Source organism: Pseudophryne corroboree, chromosome 10 (assembly GCF_028390025.1).
Source record: "Pseudophryne corroboree isolate aPseCor3 chromosome 10, aPseCor3.hap2, whole genome shotgun sequence".
NCBI classification, from domain to species: Eukaryota; Metazoa; Chordata; class Amphibia; order Anura; family Myobatrachidae; genus Pseudophryne; species Pseudophryne corroboree.
In genome coordinates, this window is record NC_086453.1 from 140,499,860 (window position 1) to 140,521,981 (window position 22,122).

At 45.6% G+C, this 22,122-nt stretch overlaps 1 protein-coding gene across 2 annotated transcripts in view; it reads left to right on the forward strand.

Annotated features, from left to right (window-relative positions):
* The window catches only part of PPP6R1 (protein phosphatase 6 regulatory subunit 1), a 329,328-nt gene that overhangs the window by 252,172 nt on the left and 55,034 nt on the right, over positions 1-22,122 (forward strand). For both annotated transcript variants that reach the window (XM_063942823.1, XM_063942824.1), the window contains one exon: positions 20,718-20,880. In XM_063942823.1, the coding sequence (XP_063798893.1) occupies positions 20,718-20,880 (163 nt within the window). The remainder of the gene's footprint in view (positions 1-20,717; positions 20,881-22,122) is intronic.

Below are 22,122 nucleotides of genomic sequence, written 5' to 3' on the forward strand. Positions count from 1 at the left end.
CTTCCTTTAAACCATCCATTAACACAGATACTGCTACTTCTCTGTGATTCACATTTGTCTTAATGTCTTCTATGCCTGTATACTTAGCCATATCCTGTAGTGCCCGATGAAAATAATCAGCAGCTGTTTCTCCCTCTTTTTGTTTGATGGAGAAAATTTTGTTCCATTTGACAACAGCTGGAAAATACTCTTTTAACTGTAAATTTATTCTCTTTACATTATCTTGGTTGTACACGTCCGTAAGGGGTACCTCTTCATCTAATTTACAGTCAGCTATAAATCTCGCTGAGTCGACATTGGAGGGTAAACATGCCCTCAGCAATATCTGCCAGTCTTTGTTATTGGGCTCCACAGTATTTCCTAGCTCTCTAATGTATTCCTGGCTTGCAACTAGATCTTTCCTAGGATCAGGGAATTCAGACATCATTGATCTTAATTCCATTCGGGAAAAGGGGCAGTGCATGGCGATGTGTCTGAGAGGAGTGACTCCTGAAGAGGAGTGACTCCTGAAGTGTCAGTTTTCCCATTTGGCACTGCAATTACCCTAACGGGATTAAGTTCAATAACATCATTCTGAGTAGATTCTACAACATGTGGTGAAATGGTTTCAGCATAGTGTATGGTGCCGTACTTACCAGTTGATACGACCTCACCTGTCCCTCCACTAGGGGCCTTTGATACTGCTCTTACTGGTTGGGACGTGCCCACTGTTGTTTCTGCTATGGTGGCTGCTAGAGAGAGTGCCGATATTGTTGTTGGCTCATCCTCTTGGTCACAATCCTGGGGAAAGTTTAAAACAGGGTACAGCTTGCACGGGTTAATATTAGCATCAACAATCTTGGTTACATTATTCTTAACATTTATACAGTTACTAAGTGCCTGTTTATCATTCACCAGTGTGCCATTCTCTGTAACCACCTTCTCTCCCGTTATGTATGGTGGTGGTGGCGCGGTGGCTATCAGTTTTCTAATAGGGTTAGATCCAGCCGCTTGAGCCAATCCTCTTTGTATTTCACCTTCCTGTTGCCATAACTGTAAATAATCATAATGTTTGATCTGTCTCTTTGCAGATTTAATGAGACATATCCTTCTCCTTAGATTTTGTAACACCTCGGGACTAAAACTGCCTACCCGTGGGAACTTTTCCCCATCATGCACAGTCATTCTTTCCCATTCATCGCACAAAACCTCTGTGTGTGAACCGAATTTCTCACACATGACATACCTTGCCGACCCGATTGGTCGGTTTACTAAGTCAACCCGAACCGAGGTTGATCGCCCCCTACCTGAACAACTGGCCCCCATCTTTGCAGGTGTTGCTTTCACTACCTCTGACCTTCAAATCAGGATCTTCAGCGAACCCTTACAAAAACCAAGATGTACGGGGTAGGCCGGCGGCGGAAGTTTACCGAGTACCTCCACTCACTCGCCCACGTCGACCAATACGCCCACACACTGCCCTAGCGCTGGCGTACTCGACCTAGGGCCCCTGCGACCTGAACCTCTATTTACTGGAACATGTGGGTGTGATCCGAAGAGCACTTAACCCTTCCCAGTAACTATTGGTTGTTAGAGAATTCCCGAGTGTCAGGCCCGGGTGTTTTTGTGAATCCGTTAACCCGGAACCAACCACAGGTGTAGGTGCTGGGGTATGAAGAAAGCAGGGAGGACAAAGAAAGTTCCGCTTCATATATTTATTAAATAACAATTCAGTAAGGAGTTAAATGACTAGTTGTTAATCATCATTATACTGAAGTATTGCAAGAATGGCAGAAATAATATGCAAGAGAAAACTCAAAAATAAATAAAAGAAATGTTCATGGAAACATATGCAAAAGCAAGCTGAAGAATAAATGTTGGATTGTCCAAATATAAACAAGCTTTGATGCAGAACTGCAGATTGTGTTTAACTGGTTAATGCAGACATGGTGAATTAACTGTAAGAATTTGCAATGGAGTTTTGAGGGTTAACTGAGAGACTGTGATGAATTATCCTTGTAATGACAACATAGCAAATAAAAAGTACTGAATTGGGTTACTTGCGGGTTCCGGAGATCACTGTGAAACTGTAGTAGAAGACAAGGTGATGAATGGGTTAAATGCAGAGTTGAACAAACGAACAGCTGAGAGAAACAGAATCCTCCAGACTTTGAATGATAGGCAGACTGACAAGGTAACCTCATGCAGGACACTGGGAATCCAACTATTTCCAATAGGAGTGCAATTAACTGACAGCACAGCAGAGAGCCGGTGGATCTTTCAGCAGTGAAGGCTGCAGACGGACCTCTGGGAACGGAGGCGATATCTGGACCACGGGAATCACACAGGAATGCACGGAGAGAGCTCAGAGCTAGAGCACAGCTTTGATACAACAAAGCACTGGCCCAGAGTGACATAATCCCAGCCTACTTAAAGGCAGCACAAGCACGGGATTGGCTTACACCTGCCCACAGGTGTTTTTACAAGTGCTCAGTATTAGCTATTTGGTCTCCAACATGGCCACCTCCTATACAGCAGACACACCGCAGTGCCTTAGGCCATTTGGTCCCCGCACTCACAGTTCCCAGACTCTGCATTACCTGTGCCATTGATCACGCCGTGTCCCCACACGGGCGCACAGCACCGCGAGCAACCGCACTGGCAACGGATGAACCCCAGAACCCGCAAAGGTGAGAGACCGGTTCGTGACACCGAGTGACCAGCGAACCTCCCTTAAAATAAAAAAAATTACACAAATCACGTTAGAATGTACAAATAGCGTTTATGACCCCTCTAGCGTACGCAAATGGTACTGGGTCAAGTTACTAACTAATGCACACAATTACGTGCGGTACAATCGTTCTGCACATTAGCAACTAATCTTATGTGCGGAGCGACCAGTGGAATCGAAAATTGTGGCTGCGAATTCCTTCAGCCAGAGCTTAATGGCCTATATGGGTACCGCACCAACACTTCCTGGTGTTGTGCTTCTTTACTCTTTATCTATAGCGGACCTCCTAGTCTGCTGTACCTAGACCTCCTGGTCTGTCTGGACCTCCTGGTCTGTGCTACAGTAGGCCTCCTGGTCTGCTATACTCTAATGCTCTTTTTTGAAATGTTTAACAAGGGATGCCTCCCAAGCCACCGTGCAGTCACTTACACGTATGTACCTCACGAGAACTCGATGATTTCCTGTGGTTCAACCCCAAAATTTTAGAAACATATATATATATATATATATATATATATATATATATATATATATATATATAGAAGAAAAGCAGCGGCACTCTCAGGTTTTTGATTCAAAGAAAGCGGGACACAGCGGTCACAGGTTCAAAATTCAACGTTTCGATATTTTACTATCGTCATCAGGATAAGAACATTACAAACAAACAATACTTAAATAGCTACTCACCCCACCTCGTGTAGACCATCGTCGCGAGTACCGGGTCCAGTGACGACACTCCATAGCGCCGCGCACTTCCTGTGCGCCCGGCCGCGCAGACGGTCACCTAGCAACCAATAAACAAAACACCGTGTGTGTACATTAATGGATCAGAGACAAGCTAACCACTCGAGGACTAAAGGAGTGGGACACATAAGGCACATCAGCCTGTCATGGGTATAATACAAACTTATGTATACATGCTGAACATCTGCATATTAACGTGTACGTAGTAAACATATAGATGAGTATCCCACATGATAATTAATATATATAAATAGAGGTAGACCGTGTCCAAATTATCACCGGCTGATCATTGCTGTAATAAGAAAAAAGCATATATAAGACACATCTGATTATATAAAGCAGTTCAAGGGGAGATGCTCATTTAGGCCTTTTGGTGCGATGGTGTTTAATCGATATATCCATCTTGTCTCCCTTTGCAGGAGAGCTTTACTCCTATCTCCCCCTCTCATGCGCTTAGGTTCAGCATCGATAATTTTATATCTCAAGGTTGCCAGACTATGGTTAAGCAATTTGAAATGTCTGGCCACCGGCTGATTTAAAGCATCCTTCCCACCCTCCAAGGCATGTCTAATGGCTGACCTATGAAGTGCCATTCGTTCTTTGAACTGTCTTGTGGTCTTCCCTACGTAGAAAAGACCACACGGACAGCGGATGATATACACCACGTGGGTGCTACTACATGTCAGTACCTGCCGGATGGCTATCCGTTCCCCCGAATGTGGGTGGGAGAAGGAATTGCCATGCTCCAGGTAGCTGCACGTAATGCACCCTGTACAACGGTAGCAACCAGCCTTTCTGGTTAGAAAGGTGGTTGGTCCAGCTGCTTTTTTCTCAGAAATATCATTTTTTACTAGCCAGTCCTTTAAGTTACGATTCCTGGCCAGTTATACTAGGAATCGTAACTTAAAGGACTGGCTAGTAAAAAATGATATTTCTGAGAAAAAAGCAGCTGGACCAACCACCTTTCTAACCAGAAAGGCTGGTTGCTACCGTTGTACAGGGTGCATTACGTGCAGCTACCTGGAGCATGGCAATTCCTTCTCCCACCCACATTCGGGGGAACGGATAGCCATCCGGCAGGTACTGACATGTAGTAGCACCCACGTGGTGTATATCATCCGCTGTCCGTGTGGTCTTTTCTACGTAGGGACCGGTGGCCAGACATTTCAAATTGCTTAACCATAGTCTGGCAACCTTGAGATATAAAATTATCGATGCTGAACCTAAGCGCATGAGAGGGGGAGATAGGAGTAAAGCTCTCCTGCAAAGGGAGACAAGATGGATATATCGATTAAACACCATCGCACCAAAAGGCCTAAATGAGCATCTCCCCTTGAACTGCTTTATATAATCAGATGTGTCTTATATATGCTTTTTTCTTATTACAGCAATGATCAGCCGGTGATAATTTGGACACGGTCTACCTCTATTTATATATATTAATTATCATGTGGGATACTCATCTATATGTTTACTACGTACACGTTAATATGCAGATGTTCAGCATGTATACATAAGTTTGTATTATACCCATGACAGGCTGATGTGCCTTATGTGTCCCACTCCTTTAGTCCTCGAGTGGTTAGCTTGTCTCTGATCCATTAATGTACACACACGGTGTTTTGTTTATTGGTTGCTAGGTGACCGTCTGCGCGGCCGGGCGCACAGGAAGTGCGCGGCGCTATGGAGTGTCGTCACTGGACCCGGTACTCGCGACGATGGTCTACACGAGGTGGGGTGAGTAGCTATTTAAGTATTGTTTGTTTGTAATGTTCTTATCCTGATGACGATAGTAAAATATCGAAACGTTGAATTTTGAACCTGTGACCGCTGTGTCCCGTTTTCTTTGAATCAAAAACCTGAGAGTGCCGCTGCTTTTCTTCTATATACTTGGTTGCAAAACTAATACAGAAGGCACCTGGGTGTTTTCATGCTGGTTGGAGTGAGTGCCGGCTGTCCATATCTATATATATATATATATATATATATATATATATATATATATATACACACTCTTTCACCTCATATACTCTTTGCTTTCGTTTCTGCGCAGAAATCCCTTTCATTCAGTATCGCAGGCTAATCCCGAGGAGTTGCAACTAGAGAAGGATCTATTAGCTTAAAATTTTGGACACTGAGATTGGTTTGCGCTATTATCGCATTTGCCTCCTTATCGCCTAACTCAAACAATACTATCGTGTTATTTGTATTATGTGGGCGTACCCAGACGCTCCGTTGCGTAATATACGCTCCGTGCGTCGGCCCTTGCGTCGCGTACGCTAGTCCCGCCCTTTGTTAGAGACACATGTACGCAAGCCTGGTATATCCACAGAAATACAATTAACACGTTTATATCAATGTAGATGATCTTTAACTGTAATCATCTACTGAACACCACACCGAACTTCCTTGTATCTTAGGCAAGCCGTGCGCGTGTTTTACAAATTATTCCTTAACGTATTAATATTACTTTTAACTACCAATAGCAACAAATCTTTCTCAGCACGTTATCAATTGTGAAATGGCAAACAGGAAAGTGAGGTGTGAAAATACACAAATGAAAAGAAATACAGGTGTGTGCGTACGCAAAACAGAAATAAACAGTTTTAAAAGACAATAGCGTACTGTTCTTACCTTCCGGTTCCGGATTCCACCAGCACTCCTACAGCGTAGCGAAACAGACGCTTATCTAGCCAGCACTACTGTATCCCGATACGAAGGGATACTGCCTTCCCGCCCTTGCTGACAGATAAAGTCTGTGTTCGCTGGTGCGGATATGTGGAGGACGGACGAGCCGCCAATTGATAAAGCTAACTATTTATCTTATTACATTCACTATAAAATGGGTAAGAGACTCAGTACGCAATTGGCGTATGGGGTACCGTAAGGGTACGCACTTAGCGTAGCAGACGCTTAGCAGTGGTCGAGACGCACATGCGACACGCTCGCTCACAACTTAACGCGTGGTGTCGAGCACGCTATAGGCGGCCGACTAGCGTAGCGTACGCTCGTGACCACGAGGAGAACACGAGCGGCGCAGACGCTCACGGGATGACACTCAGTAAACCTTATATGCAACACAGTGAAAGATTGAGTTTGTACTGTAAACCTTGGTTTTGTAATGTGAGCACAATGCAATGCTAATTAACCTCTATTGTATGAAAGCCTCTTGAGCGATTGAGACACTCTGAATACTCTCAGCAATGTAATAAACACACAATACCTTGCTAAGGTTCCAACACCTTTACTAACAATATCTAGCTATGTAAAAGTTAAAACAGTTAACAGTTCATACACTACAAGCTAACATCAATATCTAAGCAGGCTAACTACACATAAATATACGGCGTCACAATCTTATACAATAACAGAGAGAGAGAATATGGCAAATACAAACAGAGATTTAGAATGGTTACAGAGAATAACTTACACACACTGGGGAATGATCGCTGCGCAGCTCTGGTACCAGCTCCGAGTTAGTCAAGATGAAAACCGTTTGTGGAGAGAAGAGACTGAGCTGGCCAGGCTGGCTGTCCTTATATACACTGCGTACAGTATACTACAAAGGGACCTACAATCTCATTGTTCATTGGACACAGGAATGTCTCCTCGCATCATAACAAAAGGTCATAGGTTAGTTTGAACAGGTGGGCTGTGACTATATCAAACTGCTCAGGTGGGAGGGAATCTGAGAATTCCCGCCGCATGGATAATGAACCGCAAATATAGTAAATGTCCAGAAACTACTAATATACATAACTATACGCAGGAGCGATTAATCTTTACCTAACCAGCACCGGATTGTTTCTACTAAAATGTTCTTTAGTTAGGTACCAAACACCACTGCTCAAACCCTGTCTGACCCTTCATATCATGCAAAGAGGAATTTCTCTGTCCAGCGACCAGTTACATTAAACAAACTTACAGTCATTATTAAGGGGAAACATTATCTATAAAACATACTATTTGGTTTTATTATTTAACGTTTGAGTCGCCCGCTAGACGCACACAAACTCTACCGTAAATGCACATACCACGCGCTCGAGCGCATGGCCGAGGAGGCGCCATCACACAGCTGCGAGTATCCGCACGCACGGGAGAGAATGTGCACGTGCAGCAGGCACGCGCATGAGGTGAATATATGGCAACGTGTAGCATGATATTTTTCCGACTTTGACAGAGGGACGCAGGTTCGGGATCCAAGATTGGGTCCTAGTAACTACGGATGCAAGTCTCTGAGGTTGGGGAGCAGTCACACAGGGAAAAAATTTCCAGGGGAAATGGTCAAGCCTGGAGGCTTGTCTGCACATAAACATTCTGGAACTAAGAGCCATCTACAACGGCCTTCTGCAAGCAGAACATCTTCGTGGCCTGCCCGTCCTGATTCAGTCGGACGACATAACAGCAGTGGCGCACATAAACCGCCAGGGCGGAACAAGGAGCAGAGCAGCGATGGCGGAGGCCACAAAAGTTCTTCCCTGGGCAGAAAAACAGGCAAGCGCTCTGTCGGCAGTCTTCATTCCAGGCGTGGACAACTGGGAAGCAGACTTCCTCAGCAGACACGATCTCCATCCAGGAGAGTGGGGTCTTCATCAAGAGGTCTTTGCAGAAGTGACAAGTTGTTGGGGAATTCCTCAAATAGACATGATGGCGTCTCGCCTCAACAAGAAACTTCAGACATACTGTTCCAGGTTGAGGGACCCTCAAGCAGTAGCAGTGGACGCCCTCGTGACACCGTGGGTGTATCAGTCGGTCTATGTGTTCCCTCCACTTCCACTCATCCCAAAGGTGATACGGATCATAAGAAGAACAAGGGTTCAGGTGATACTCGTTGTTCCAGATTGGCCACGAAGGGCTTGGTATCCGGATCTTCAGGAACTACTCATAGAAGATCCCTGGCCTCTTCCTCTACGAGAGGATCTGTTACAGCAGGGGCCGTGCGTGTTCCAAGAATTACCGCGGTTGCGCTTGACGGCGTGGTGGTTGAACACGAAATCCTAGCACAAAAGGGTATTCCCGGTGAGGTCATCCCCACTCTGCTGAAAGCTAGGAAGGAGGTAACGGCGAAGCATTACCACTGTATTTGGAGGAAATATGTGTCTTGGTGTGAATCCAAGAAGGCTCCTACGGAAGAATTTCAGCTGGGTCGGTTTCTCCATTTCTTACAAACAGGTGTGGATGCGTGCCTGAAGTTAGGCTCCATTAAAGTGCATATTTCGGCTTTATCAATTTTCTTTCAAAGGGAATTGGCCTCACTTCCAGAAGTACAGACTTTTGTGAAAGGCGTGCTGCACATCCAACCTCCATTTGTGCCCCCAGTGGCACCATGGGACCTTAACATGGTGTTACTGTTCCTTAGGTCACATTGGTTTGAACCTTTACAAACGGTTGAGTTGAAATTTCTCACTTGGAAAGTGGTCATGCTATTGAACTTGGCGTCCGCTAGGCGGGTGTCGGAATTGGCGGCTTTGTCTCACAAAAGCCCCTATTTGATTTTCTATGAGGATAGAGCAGAGTTGAGAACTCGTCAACAATTTTTACCAAAGGTGGTTTCGTCGTTTCACATGAACCAACCTATTGTGGTACCTGTGGCTACTGAAGCCTTAGCTGATTCAAAGTCTCTCGATGTGGTCAGAGCTTTGAAAACTTAAGTTTCCAGAACGGCTCGTATTGGGGAAACAGAGGCTCTGTTTGTCCTGTACGCTTCCAACAAGATTGGGGCTCTTGCTTCTAAGCAGACTATTGCACGCTGGATCTGTGGTGTGATTCGACATGCTCATTCTACGGCTGGATTGCTGTTACCGAAATCAGTGAAGGCCCATTCTACCAGGAAGGTGGACTCATCTTGGGCGGCTGCCCGGGGAGTCTCTGCGCTGCAACTTTGCCGAGCAGCTACTTGGTCGGGTTCAAACACTTTTGCAAAATTCTACAAGTTTGATACCCTGGCTGAGGAGGACCTTCTGTTTGCTCAATCGATGATGCAGAGTCTGGAGCTTTGGTATAGACCCCATGGTCCTTTTGGAGTCCCCGGGATCCTCTAGGACGAAGGAGAAAATAGGATTTTAATACCTACCGGTAAATCCTTTTCTCTTAGTCCGTAGAGCAGCGGTGGCCAACCCGTGGCTCTTTCTTTACTCAAATGTGGCTCCTAACACTCAGTTACGTAACCACAACAGGTACAGAAACCGCTGCACTCCAGCCAGACACGCAGCAACACTGCAGGGACTGAAAACTGAGGGAGCCAAATACTATAGGTGAGACATCCACTGGCAAATAGAGGACACATAAGATGCTGCTGCAATCAGGGGCTTGGTGGCAACCTTTAGCCTGGGGGGCAGACTCAAGCAAGCAGCCCTGTTTTTTATAGGGAATCTGCAGTCAAGTGGTCCTGGAACACTTATATTGCACTGGCCCAGGTGTCAGATGGCACCTTGCCCCCCCTTCCCAGCCAGCACCTGGGCACAAGTGGGGGGGGTTGCAGTGGCATATGAGGGTGGGCTGGAGTGTTCTGGCAGTAGAGACACAATGGGGGAGCTGACTGTAGTGACATACTGTAGGAGGGTGCTGGCTGGGGTGACATGTTGGAGTGACACATGGGGGAGCTGAAGTGTATTATGTGAATCTGGCTTTTTCAATATATTTTATATGGATTTGGCTTTTTCAATTATTTTATGTGAAAGTGACTATTTCAATGTATTTTATGTTGGATCTGGCTTTATAATGTATCTTATGTTGGAGCTGTCTTTTTCAATGTATTTTATACAAGGGGTGTGTCCTAGCTGGCATAAAGCCACACCCCATTTTTGCACACGCGCCTTCGGCACGATGTCGGCTCTTTGACGTACCTAACAAGATTTTTTGGGGCTTTTTGTCTCTGCCTGGTTGGCCACCCCTGCCGTAGAGGATGCTGGGCGCCCGTCCCAGTGCGGACTCTTTCTGCAGTACTTATTCCTAGTTATTGCTTTTGTTACACAAAGGTTGTGTTTTGGTTTCAATCGGCCAGTTGCTGATTTTTTGGTTCATGCTGTTAACTGGTTTAGTTAAATGCCATGTTGTACGGTGTGTTGTGGTGTGAGCTGGTATGTGTCTCACCCTTGGTTAACAAAAATCCTTTTCCTCGAAATGTCCGTCTCCCTTGGCACAGTTCCTATAACTGAGGTCTGGAGGAGGGGCATAGAGGGAGGAGCCAGTTCACACCCATTTAAAGTCTTAAAGTGCCCATGTCTCCTGCGGATCCCGTCTATACCCCATGGTCCTTTTGGAGTCCCCAGCATCCTCTACGGACTAAGAGAAAAGGATTTACCGGTAGGTATTAAAATCCTACTTTTTCTGACACTTTATTTTTTATTTTTGTTATCTATAGCAATATACCTTCACATTCAATAGAAGTGTGCACACAGATTTTACATAAATCAAAACAAAGCTGCAGGAACGTCACATTCCGTTTTTTTAAAATACACAGTGTCTATGGGTTAAGCGAGCTCCATGTGCTCCATACAGTACAGCAGCAGGCCTGACTCAATCACAGAACGGGTTCACAAAATGGATGTCGCTCGTGACCCAGAGCCTCACGGAAGCCCACAGCAACTGTATGGAGCAAGCGACGGTATTGATATTGCAAGAATCAGGGCAATGTTGAAGGAGCGTCTTTATACACTAGTTAAAAAATATTGTATACACAGCAGCAATAAGAATCCCATAGAATGAGAAATTAATAAAAATATTTTTTCTGACACTTCATTAAAAAAAAAATTTCTTAAACGTCCTAGTGGATGCTGGGGACTCCATAAGGACCATGGGGAATAGACGGGCTCCACAGGAGACATGGGCACTTTAAGAAAGAATTTGGATTCTGGTGTGCTCTGGCTCCTCCCTCTATGTCCCTCCTCCAGACCTCAATTTGAATCTGTGCCCGGACGAGCTGGGTGCTGTTTAGTGAGCTCTCCTGAGCTTGCCATAAGAAAGTATTTTGTTAGGTTTTTTTTTATTTTCAGGGAGCTCTGCTGGCAACAGACTCCCTGCATCGTGGGACTGAGGGGAGAGAAGCAGCCCTACTCTCTGCAGATAGGTCCTGCTTCTTAGGCTACTGGACACCATTAGCTCCAGAGGGATCGTACACAGGATCTCACCCTTTATCGTCCGATCCCGGAGCCGCGCCGCCGTCCCCCTCGCAGAGCCGGAAGACAGAAGCCGGGTGAAAGAAGCAAGAAGACTTCGAAATCGGCGGCAGAAGACTCCAATCTTCACTGAGGTAGCGCACAGCACTGCAGCTGTGCGCCATTGCTCCCACACTACACCCACATACTCCGGTCACTGTAGGGTGCAGGGCGCAGGGGGGGGGGGGGGGGCGCCCTGGGCAGCAATTAGGACCTCTTGGCAAAAGTTGGACATATATACAGTTGGGCACTGTATATATGTATGAGCCCCCGCCATAATATTGTACATAAACGCGGGACAGAAGCCCGCCGCTGAGGGGGGCGGATCTTCTTCCTCAGCACTCACCAGCGCCATTTTTTCTCCACAGCTCCGCTGAGAGGAATCTCCCCAGGCTCTCCCCTGCAGGTTCACGGTAGAAGAGGGTAAAAAGAGAGGGGGGGCACATAAATTAGGCGCAAAAACATAATATACAGCAGCTACTGGGTTAACACTAAGTTACTGTGTGATTCCTGGGACATATAGCGCTGGGGTGTGTGCTGGCATACTCTCTCTCTGTCTCTCCATAGGGCCTTGTGGGGGAACTGTCTTCAAAAAGAGCATCCCCTGTGTGTGTGGTGTGTCTGTACGCTTGTGTCGACATGTTTGACGAGGAAGGCTATGTGGAAGCAGAGCGGGAGCAAATGAATGGGGTGTCTCCGCCGACGGCGCCGACACCTGATTGGATGGATATGTGGAAGGTTTTAAATGATAATGTTAATTCCTTGCATAAAAGGTTGGATAAAGCTGAAACCTTAGGACAGTCGGGGTCTCAGCCCATGCCTGATCCTATGTCGCAGAGGCCGTCAGGGTCTCAGAAGCGCCCACTATCCCAAAATTGTTGACACAGATACCGACATGGATTCTGACTCCAGTGTCGATTACGATGATGCAAAGTTACAGCCTAAATTGGCTAAATCCATCCGTTATATGATTATAACAATTAAGGATGTGTTGCACATCACAGAGGAAACCCCAGTCCCTGACAAGAGGGTTCATATGTATGGGGAAAAAAGGCAGGTGGTGACCTTTCCCCCTTCACATGAGCTAAATGAGTTATGTGAAAAGGCTTGGGAATCTCCAGATAAAAAACTGCAGATTTCCAAACGGATGCTTATGGCGTATTCTTTCCCGCCAACGGACAGGTTACGCTGGGAATCCTCCCCTAGAGTGGACAAAGCTTTAACACGCTTATCCAAGAGGGTAGCCCTGCCGTCACAGGATACGGCCACCCTAAAAGATGCTGCTGATAGAAAGCAAGAGGGTACCCTGAAGTCCATTTATACACATTCAGGTACCTTACTAAGGCCGGTAATTGCGTCGGCCTGGGTGTGTAGTGCTGTAGCAGCATGGACGGATACCTTATCTGAGGAACTTGATACCTTAGACAAGGATACTATATTAATGACCCTGGGGCATATAAAAGACGCTGTCCTATATATGAGAGATGCTCAAAGAGACATTAGCCTACTGGGCTTTAGAATAAATGCAATGTCGATTTCTGCCAGAAGGGTCCTGTGGACTCGGCAATGGACAGGTGATGCCGACTCAAAAAGGCACATGGAGGTTTTACCTTACAAGGGTGAGGATTTGTTTGGGGAGGGTCTCTCGGACCTGGTCTCCACAGCTACTGCTGGAAAGTCAAATTTTTTGCCATATGTTTCCTCACAACCTAAGAGAGCACCGTATTACCAAATGCAGTCCTTTCGATCACAAAAAGGCAAGAAAGTCCAAGGTGCGTCCTTTCTTGCCAGAGGCAGGGGCAGTGGAAGGAAGCTGCACAACACAGCTAGATCCCAGGAACAGAAGTCCTCCCCGGCTTCCACTAAATCCACAGCATGACGCTGGGGCTCCACAGGCGGAGCTAGGCCCGGTGGGGGCGCGTCTCCGAAATTTCAGCCACGAGTGGGTTCACTCCCAGGTGGATCCCTGGGCGATAGAGATTGTGTCTCAGGGATACAAGCTGGAATTCGAAGAGAAGCCCCCTCACCGATACCTCAAATCGGCCCTGCCAGCTTCCCCCTTAGAGAGGGAAATAGTGTTAGCTGCAATTCACAAATTGTATCTTCAGCAGGTGGTGGTGAAGGTTCCCCTCCTTCAACAAGGAAAGGGTTATTATTCGACCATGTTTGTGGTACCGAAACCGGACGGTTCGGTCAGACCCATATTGAATTTAAAATCCCTGAACATATACCTGAAAAGGTTCAAGTTCAAGATGGAATCGCTCAGAGCGGTCATCGCAAGCCTGGAAGGGGGGGATTTTATGGTGTCTTTGGACATAAAGGATGCATACCTTCATGTCCCCATTTATCCACCTCATCAGGCGTACCTCAGATTTGTGGTACAGGATTGTCATTACCAATTTCAGACGTTGCCGTTTGGTCTCTCCACGGCACCGAGAATATTTACCAAGGTAATGGCGGAAATGATGGTGCTCCTGCGGAAGCAAGGGGTCACAATTATCCCATACTTGGACGATCTCCTCATAAAGGCGAGGTCCAGAGAGCAGTTGCTGATCAGCGTGGCACGCTCTCTGGAAGTGTTACAACAGCACGGCTGGATTCTAAATATTCCAAAGTCGCAGTTGATTCTTACGACTCGTCTGCCTTTCCTGGGCATGATTCTGGACACAGACCAGAAGAGGGTTTATCTCCCAATGGAGAAGGCTCAGGAGCTCATGACACTGTTTAGAGACCTATTAAAACCAAAACAGGTGTCTGTGCATCACTGCACGCAAGTCCTGGGAAAGATGGTGGCATCATACGAGGCCATTCCCTTCGGCAGGTTCCATGCGAGGACCTTTCAATGGGATTTGTTGGACAAGTGGTCCGGATCACATCTTCAGATGCATCGGTTGATCACCCTATCCCCCAGGGCCAGGGTGTCTCTCCTGTGGTGGCTGCAGAGTGCTCACCTTCTCGAAGGTCGCAGATTCGGCATTCAGGACTGGGTCCTGGTGACCACGGATGCAAGCCTCCGAGGGTGGGGGGCAGTCACACAGGGAAGAAATTTCCAAGGGCTGTGGTCAAGTCAGGAGACTTGCCTTCACATCAACATTCTGGAATTAAGGGCCATATACAACGCCCTACGTCAAGCGGAGTCCCTGCTTCGCGACCAACCGGTTCTGATTCAGTCAGACAACATCACCGCAGTGGCTCATGTAAACCGCCAAGGCGGCACATGGAGCAGGGTGGCGATGGTAGAAGCCACCAGAATTCTTCGCTGGGCGGAGAATCACGTAAGCGCACTGTCAGCAGTGTTCATTCCGGGAGTGGACAACTGGGAAGCAGACTTCCTCAGCAGGCACGACCTCCACCCGGGAGAGTGGGGACTTCATCAAGAAGTCTTCACGCAGATTGCAAGTCGGTGGGAACTGCCACAGGTGGACATGATGGCATCCCGCCTCAACAAAAAGCTACAGAGATATTGCGCCAGGTCAAGGGATCCTCAGGCGATAGCTGTGGACGCACTGGTGACACCGTGGGTGTTCCAGTCATTCTCTGTATTTCCTCCTCTTCCTCTCATACCCAAGGTACTGAGAATCATAAGAAAAAGAGGATTGAGAACAATACTCATTGTTCCGGATTGGCCAAGAAGGACTTGGTATCAAGATCTGCAAGAAATGCTCACAGAGGACCCGTGGCCTCTGCCTCTAGGACAGGACTTGTTGCAACAGGGGCCCTGTCTGTTCCAAGACTTACTGCGGCTGCGTTTGACGGCATGGCGGTTGAACGCCGGATCCTAGCAGAAAAAGGCATTCCGGATTAAGTTATTCCTACGCTGATAAAGGCTAGGAAGGATGTGACAGCTCAACGTTATCACCGTATATGGCGAAAATATGTGGCTTGATGTGAGGCCAGGAATGCCCCTACGGAGGAATTCCAGCTGGGCCGTTTCCTTCACTTCCTACAGGCGGGAGTGACTTTGGGCCTTAAATTGGGTTCCATTAAGGTTCAGATTTCGGCCTTATCCATTTTCTTTCAAAAAGAACTGGCTTCTCTGCCTGAAGTTCAGACGTTTGTAAAGGGAGTGCTGCATATTCAGCCCCCTTTTGTGCCTCCAGTGGCACCTTGGGATCTTAACGTGGTGTTGAGTTTCCTGAAATCACACTGGGTTGAACCACTCAAAACCGTGGAATTGAAATATCTCACGGGGAAGGTGGTCATGCTATTAGCCTTGGCTTCGGCTAGGCGAGTGTCAGTATTGGCGGCTTTGTCACATAAAAGCCCTTATCTGGTTTTCCATGCGGATAGAGCAGAATTGCGGACCCACCCACAATTTCTGCCGAAAGTGGTTTCATCCTTTCATATAAACCAACCTATTGTGGTGCCTGTGGCTACTACTGACTTGGAGGATTCCGAGTCACTGGATGTGGTCAGGGCTTTGAAGGTTTATGTAGCCAGAACGGCTAAGGTCAGGAAAACAGAATCTTTGTTTATCCTGTATGCTTCCAACAAGCTTGGGGCGCCTGCTTCAAAGCAAACTATTGCTCGCTGGATCTGTAACACGATTCAGCAGGCTCATTCTGCGGCAGGGTTGCCGCTGCCTAAATCAGTTAAGGCCCATTCCACAAGGAAGGTGGGCTCTTCTTGGACGGCTGCCCGAGGGGTCTCGGCATTACAGCTTTGCCGAGCGGCTACTTGGTCAGGTTCAAACACCTTTGCAAAGTTCTACAAGTTTGATACCCTGGCTGAGGAGGACCTTGTGTTTGCTCAATCGGTGCTGCAGAGTCATCAGCACTCTCCCGCCCGTTTGGGAGCTTTGGTATAATCCCCATGGTCCTTACGGAGTCCCCAGCATCCACTAGGATGTTAGAGAAAATAAGATTTTACTTACCGGTAAATCTATTTCTCGTAGTCCGTAGTGGATGCTGGGCGCCCGTCCCAAGTGCGGACTTCTTCTGCAATGCTTGTATATAGTTATTGCTTAAATAAGGGTTATGTATAGTTGCATCAGGGTTGATCTGATGCTCTGTTGTTGTTCATACTGTTAACTGGGTAAAGTTATCACAAGTTATACGGTGTGATTGGTGTGGCTGGTATGAGTCTTACCCTGGATTCCCAAAATCCTTTCCTTGTACTGTCAGCTCTTCCGGGCACAGTTTCTCTAACTGAGGTCTGGAGGAGGGACATAGAGGGAGGAGCCAGAGCACACCAGAATCCAAATTCTTTCTTAAAGTGCCCATGTCTCCTGCGGAACCCGTCTATTCCCCATGGTCCTTACGGAGTCACCAGCATCCACTGCGGACTACGAGAAATAGATTTACCGGTAAGTAAAATCTTATTTTTTGGGTCATCTACTGTAATAGTACCTTCACATTCAATAGAAACATGCACACAGAATTGACATAAATTAGGGCAAAGCTTCATGAGCGTCTAATTCCGCTATCTAAAATATACCCGTAGACATATCAATAAATATAAAAATACAGTAGTGTATACAGACGCAACTACAGTAAGTGTTTGAGCAATACTGTACTGTAGGACATTGATGTTAGAGAATCTGTGCTGTACTTTATGAGAAGGGACACAAGAGCTCGTGTCTGCACTTTTTATCAGCTCATCATTTACTTACTGCACTACTTTCGACAGAACCTAGACATTCCCGGTACCTACGCGAGGGTCCTGTTTGTCGATTTCAGCTCGGCCTTCAATACAATCAATAGTTCAGGGGCCCCTCAGGGCTGTGTCATCTCATCCCTGCTCTTCTCTCTGTACACAAATGACTGCATCTCAGAGGCGCAATCAGTAAAGATCCTCAAATTCGCCGATGACACCACAGTCATTGGCCTCATTAAGGACAGGGACGAATCGGCCTATAGACTGGAAGTAGACCGGTTGGCCCAGTGGTGCAGCCACAACAACCTTGAGCCCAACCCCCTCAAAACTGTTTAGATGATAGTGGACTTCAGGAAGAAGTCAGCTAGTGCACCTCCGCTAACGTTTGCTGACAGCTAGTGGACTCCTTCAAGTTTCTAGGGACCACAATCTCCCGGGACCTTATATGGGGGTCCAACGCTGACGCCACTGTCGGGAAAGCGCAGCCGAGGTTGTTCTTACTCAGGCAACTAAGGTAGTTCATTATCCCACTGAAGCTTCTGCTCCTCTTCTACTCTGCGATTGTGGCGTTGGTACTGTGCTCCTTGATACTGGTATGATACAGCTCCGCCAGTGCGAGGGACAGATGCAGGCTCCAAAAGGTGGTCAGAACCATAGAGAAGGGGCCGACCTTCCTTCAGTCCAGGACCTGTACCTGTCCAGAGCTAAAAAGTGGGCAACAAAGATAGTAAAGGACCAGCTACACCCAAGCCACAGCATGTTTAACTTGCTTCCTTCAGGCAGGCGTTACAGGGCCGTTCCCGCCAGGTCCACCAGAAGCCTCAAAAGTTTCTTTCCCCAATCGGTCCGCCTGCTGAACTCCTGAACATTGACTAAACGTACATGTAACTCACTTGTGTCCCTACGGTATTCCTATCTGCATGACTTTACGTCCCCCCCCCCCCCCCACACACACACACACACACACACACACCTGCTTATCTGTTACCTACTCTGCTGTTGTATAGCAAACCAAAGACAAATTCACAAGTATACCTGGCAAATAAAGCGCATTCTGATTTTACTGTATACATCAGTACTGTGTTGTCAGTTTATTGTAACCTGACCTCCCTGTTTGTGAAATGAGCAGGGGGAAGCGGGATGGGGGTGGGGGAAGGTGTTGGCTAAATATAGTGTTATGCAGAAAATATTCATTCTCTCGTCTGCTGAAGCTTCCAATGTGGGCGTCCAAGTCCGTGCTACTGTACAGTATTTGTGCAAAGCAGTCCTGACTCTTAAGCAACCCCCTCCTAGCACCCCTTGCAGTAGAGAACACATCCTGTGTACCAGCAAGCTTCTTGCTGTACTGTACAGTATCTCAATGTCTGCTAATACTCAGAAGTGTGAGGTGAAAATGTATTATTATTAGTAATACAGTAGGTACTGTACAAAGAAACATAGATTTTGACGGAAGATGCTGTAAGAACCACTTGGACCATCTAGTCTTCAGTTAGAGAAAAGACTTTGGACAAGGTTACTCTAAATTGCATTTGGAATTTAATGCATACAGTAGAGATCTGTCCACACTGTACTGTACATACAGTACTGTACAGTATTTACTTTCTCCTGCCATGTACAGTATGGCACGGCTTGAAATCTCAGACTATAAGATTTACAGTACAGTAGCCATGCTTTGTGATTTTTCGAAAGTTGCTGCTTTAATATGGTACTTTATAGATATTCTACGGTATTATGGCAAACAAAATTGTTGGCTGTACAGTAGGCTGGTCTATAAATATACTGTACAGTAAGTCAGTTTCCAAAGAAACACTGTTCAATACTGTACATCAGGAATGGGAAACCCTCAGTCCTTCAGCTGTTGTTGAACTAAACATCCCAGCATGCCCTGCAACAGTTTTAGCATGGCCAAATAGCAAAACTAGCAAGGCATGCTGGTATGTGTAGTTCGTTCAACAACAGCTTAAGGACCAAAGGTTCAGTGTACAGTGTGAAGTAAAAAAAATTAAATAAATGGTTCAGTAAAGAAAATGCTCCATATACAGTACTGTACAGTCTTTTCCACAGAAAATGTGTATTCGAGGTACTGTATACACTAAATGTACAGTAAATGATTTATTTATTTTTTATTGCAAACACGCGTGCATCCCAGACGCAAATTTACTGTACAGTACAGCAGACAGCTTATGGTGACAGGACTCACTGTATCCCCACCCATAGTCGTGGTGTGTTTTAGATAGCGTAATGAAACGCTCCTGCAGTATTGCCCTGATTCATGTAAAACCTGTGTGCATACAGTATTTCTGTTGAATGTAAAGTTACAGTACTGTATATTACAATAGAAAAAAAAATAGTGTCGGAAAAAAAGGCATGTGCACACCTCATGACAGATACACAAGCTCATGTATCTGTATGTATGTACAGTAAGTAGTGATCCATTGTCATTGGTTTTAGATTATGTCCTAATGTCAACGGGACTTGGCTGCTCACGTACTGTTCTGTACTGTACTGTACTGTATCCCTGACTTCAATGGACCATACTGTACTGTAGCTTAAACTTCTTGTTTTGCGTCTGTATACACTATATTCATTGATCATTCTCTGAGACCTCATTGCCCCTGTGTATTTTAGCTAGGAGATTCAGACACTCCTTCAGCATTGCCCTGTAGCCTGCAAAACCTATGCCGTCGCTCGCTCCATGTCTGAGGGCTGCCGCTGTATATTTTACAGTAGATATGCTCCTGCAGCTTTGCCCTGCTTTATGTAAAACTTGTGTGCACACTTCTATTGAATGTGAAGGTATAGTACAATAGATACAAATATAAAAAATGTATACAGTGTAATTCGCACTTTAGGAATCGCACCCGGGACTCTAAGCATGGGAAGCAGCACGCCGCATGACAGATGCATAAGCCCATTGGTTTTGATTATGCCATAATTGCTACGGAATTTGGACCCTAACATATCCCTAACAGCAATAGACCACACTGTACCTGTAACACGTTCATTTGCATCTGTATACACTATTGTTTTTATTTGTTGATTTGTCTGCGGGACTTGGACGCTCACATATTCCTAACTTCAATGGACTATACTGTGGCTTTATCACGTTCGTTTTGCGTCTGTATATACTGTACTACTGTATTTGCGTCTGTACACTAATATCCTGTATGACATACTGTAGCATATTGTAGCATAATGAGACGCACCAGTAAAGTAGTTCTTACGCTTCAGGTCGGTATTGTATTTTAATGGAGACCACACGCATGCGCAATGTTGATTTTAAAAAACGACATCTGGTGGTTGATTGCAGGTATTATACTTAAAGGTAACGCCAAATGCTCTGTGCACCTCCCTACGACTAGGCAAGCTTCCTTGCGCCCAGGCACGCTGCGTATGCCCGATCTCGACTAACGCCTCAGCCAGCAAAGATAACGGAGGCTCCATCTGTATATAATATAATATTTTGCATATGATAGGGTACATAGTCATGTGCTTGCTGTCTTTCTATGCAGGGTCCACGTGGACAGCAACGTTTGATTCCACACCTACAGATGCCTCATCCTCCGTACCCGTTACCTCAGCAGATACTGGGTCCTCAGTATGGGATGGCACTGTGACTATTAACAATTGTGAAGAAGGATGGGCTGTCTTTACGGATTCCCCTAAACAGATGAGGTTGGCACATCTATTTTATCTATTGAGTTTATTTCATATTTAGTAATTTTGAGGTGAGCTTATAAAAAAAAAAAAAAGAAGTACGTAACTAACACCTCCTGTATATGTCCTCATTCAGACGCAGTCATTGCATGCCTGTGCCAACTAGCATACTAGCATAGTTGAAGGCACTGTGGAGACACAAAATGTGGCAGGTTGTCACACATACTTGACCAAAGTCTAATCTAATGAGACTTGGGTCAGCACTGTGGTGTCAGTGGTAGCTAGCCTAATCTGTTTAGCAGCAAGCCACCACGCTTCCTGGCCATCCCTGGAAGCTACTGGCAGCACAGCACTGGGTCATTTATTTATTTTTTCTAAAAGCTTTTCATCTTACTAATTGTCACACATTTTAGGAGACAACTTTTATATTAGTCATACTCTTATGAGATAGTAACCCTTCTAATTGGGAAGATTACGTGATTACAAGGAGGTAGAAACTTGATACAAAACTTACATTTGACCAAATTGTGAGAACAAAGAATAACAAGTATGCCTGTGTACTCTGTTGTTTCTAGCTACTAATAGTAGGATTTATATCCAGTACCTTTTCATGCGTCATGAATTACACTGTTCAACAAAATGTAAGAAATTCTCTGCATCTGGCATGTAATATGTTTTCACCTAATTTAGGGATTCTGAATTCAGTTTAAAAAAACCTCAGATTTTCTGTCATGTCACATTTATTAGATACACAAATAACAAAGCGATAATGGCTATAGTTGAAAAAAAAATTCAATTAATCTCTAGAATTGAAATATTCTCATCGTATCTGTTTATAAAATTATAATAAAACGACAGAAATACTTAAAAATTGCAGAAACTAAATTACAGAAACTCTTAACAATCCGTATTAGCTGTAATGTAATTGTTAATAAAAAATAAAATGTAAAGTCACTTTATTTTATGGAAATAGGATGTTGATGCTTTCAGTTTAATTGTCTCATTGGTCTTTCTAAAAAGGTTCCAGCAGTAGTCCCCCTTCATTGCAGGGTCCCAGCATCCTTGATAACGATGATTCATTGTCAGAATGTCTTGGTGAAAACGTTCCCCCTGGTCATCACTTACACTGCCAGGTTGTCAGAGAAAAAGTCTAGATGGGAATGTAAACCGTGAATTTAAAAGTGACGTTCTACACCCCGTATTCTTGTAGTTGTCCTGTAGTTCAACACACAGCAGCCTTGAAGGAAGACCAAGCATCAG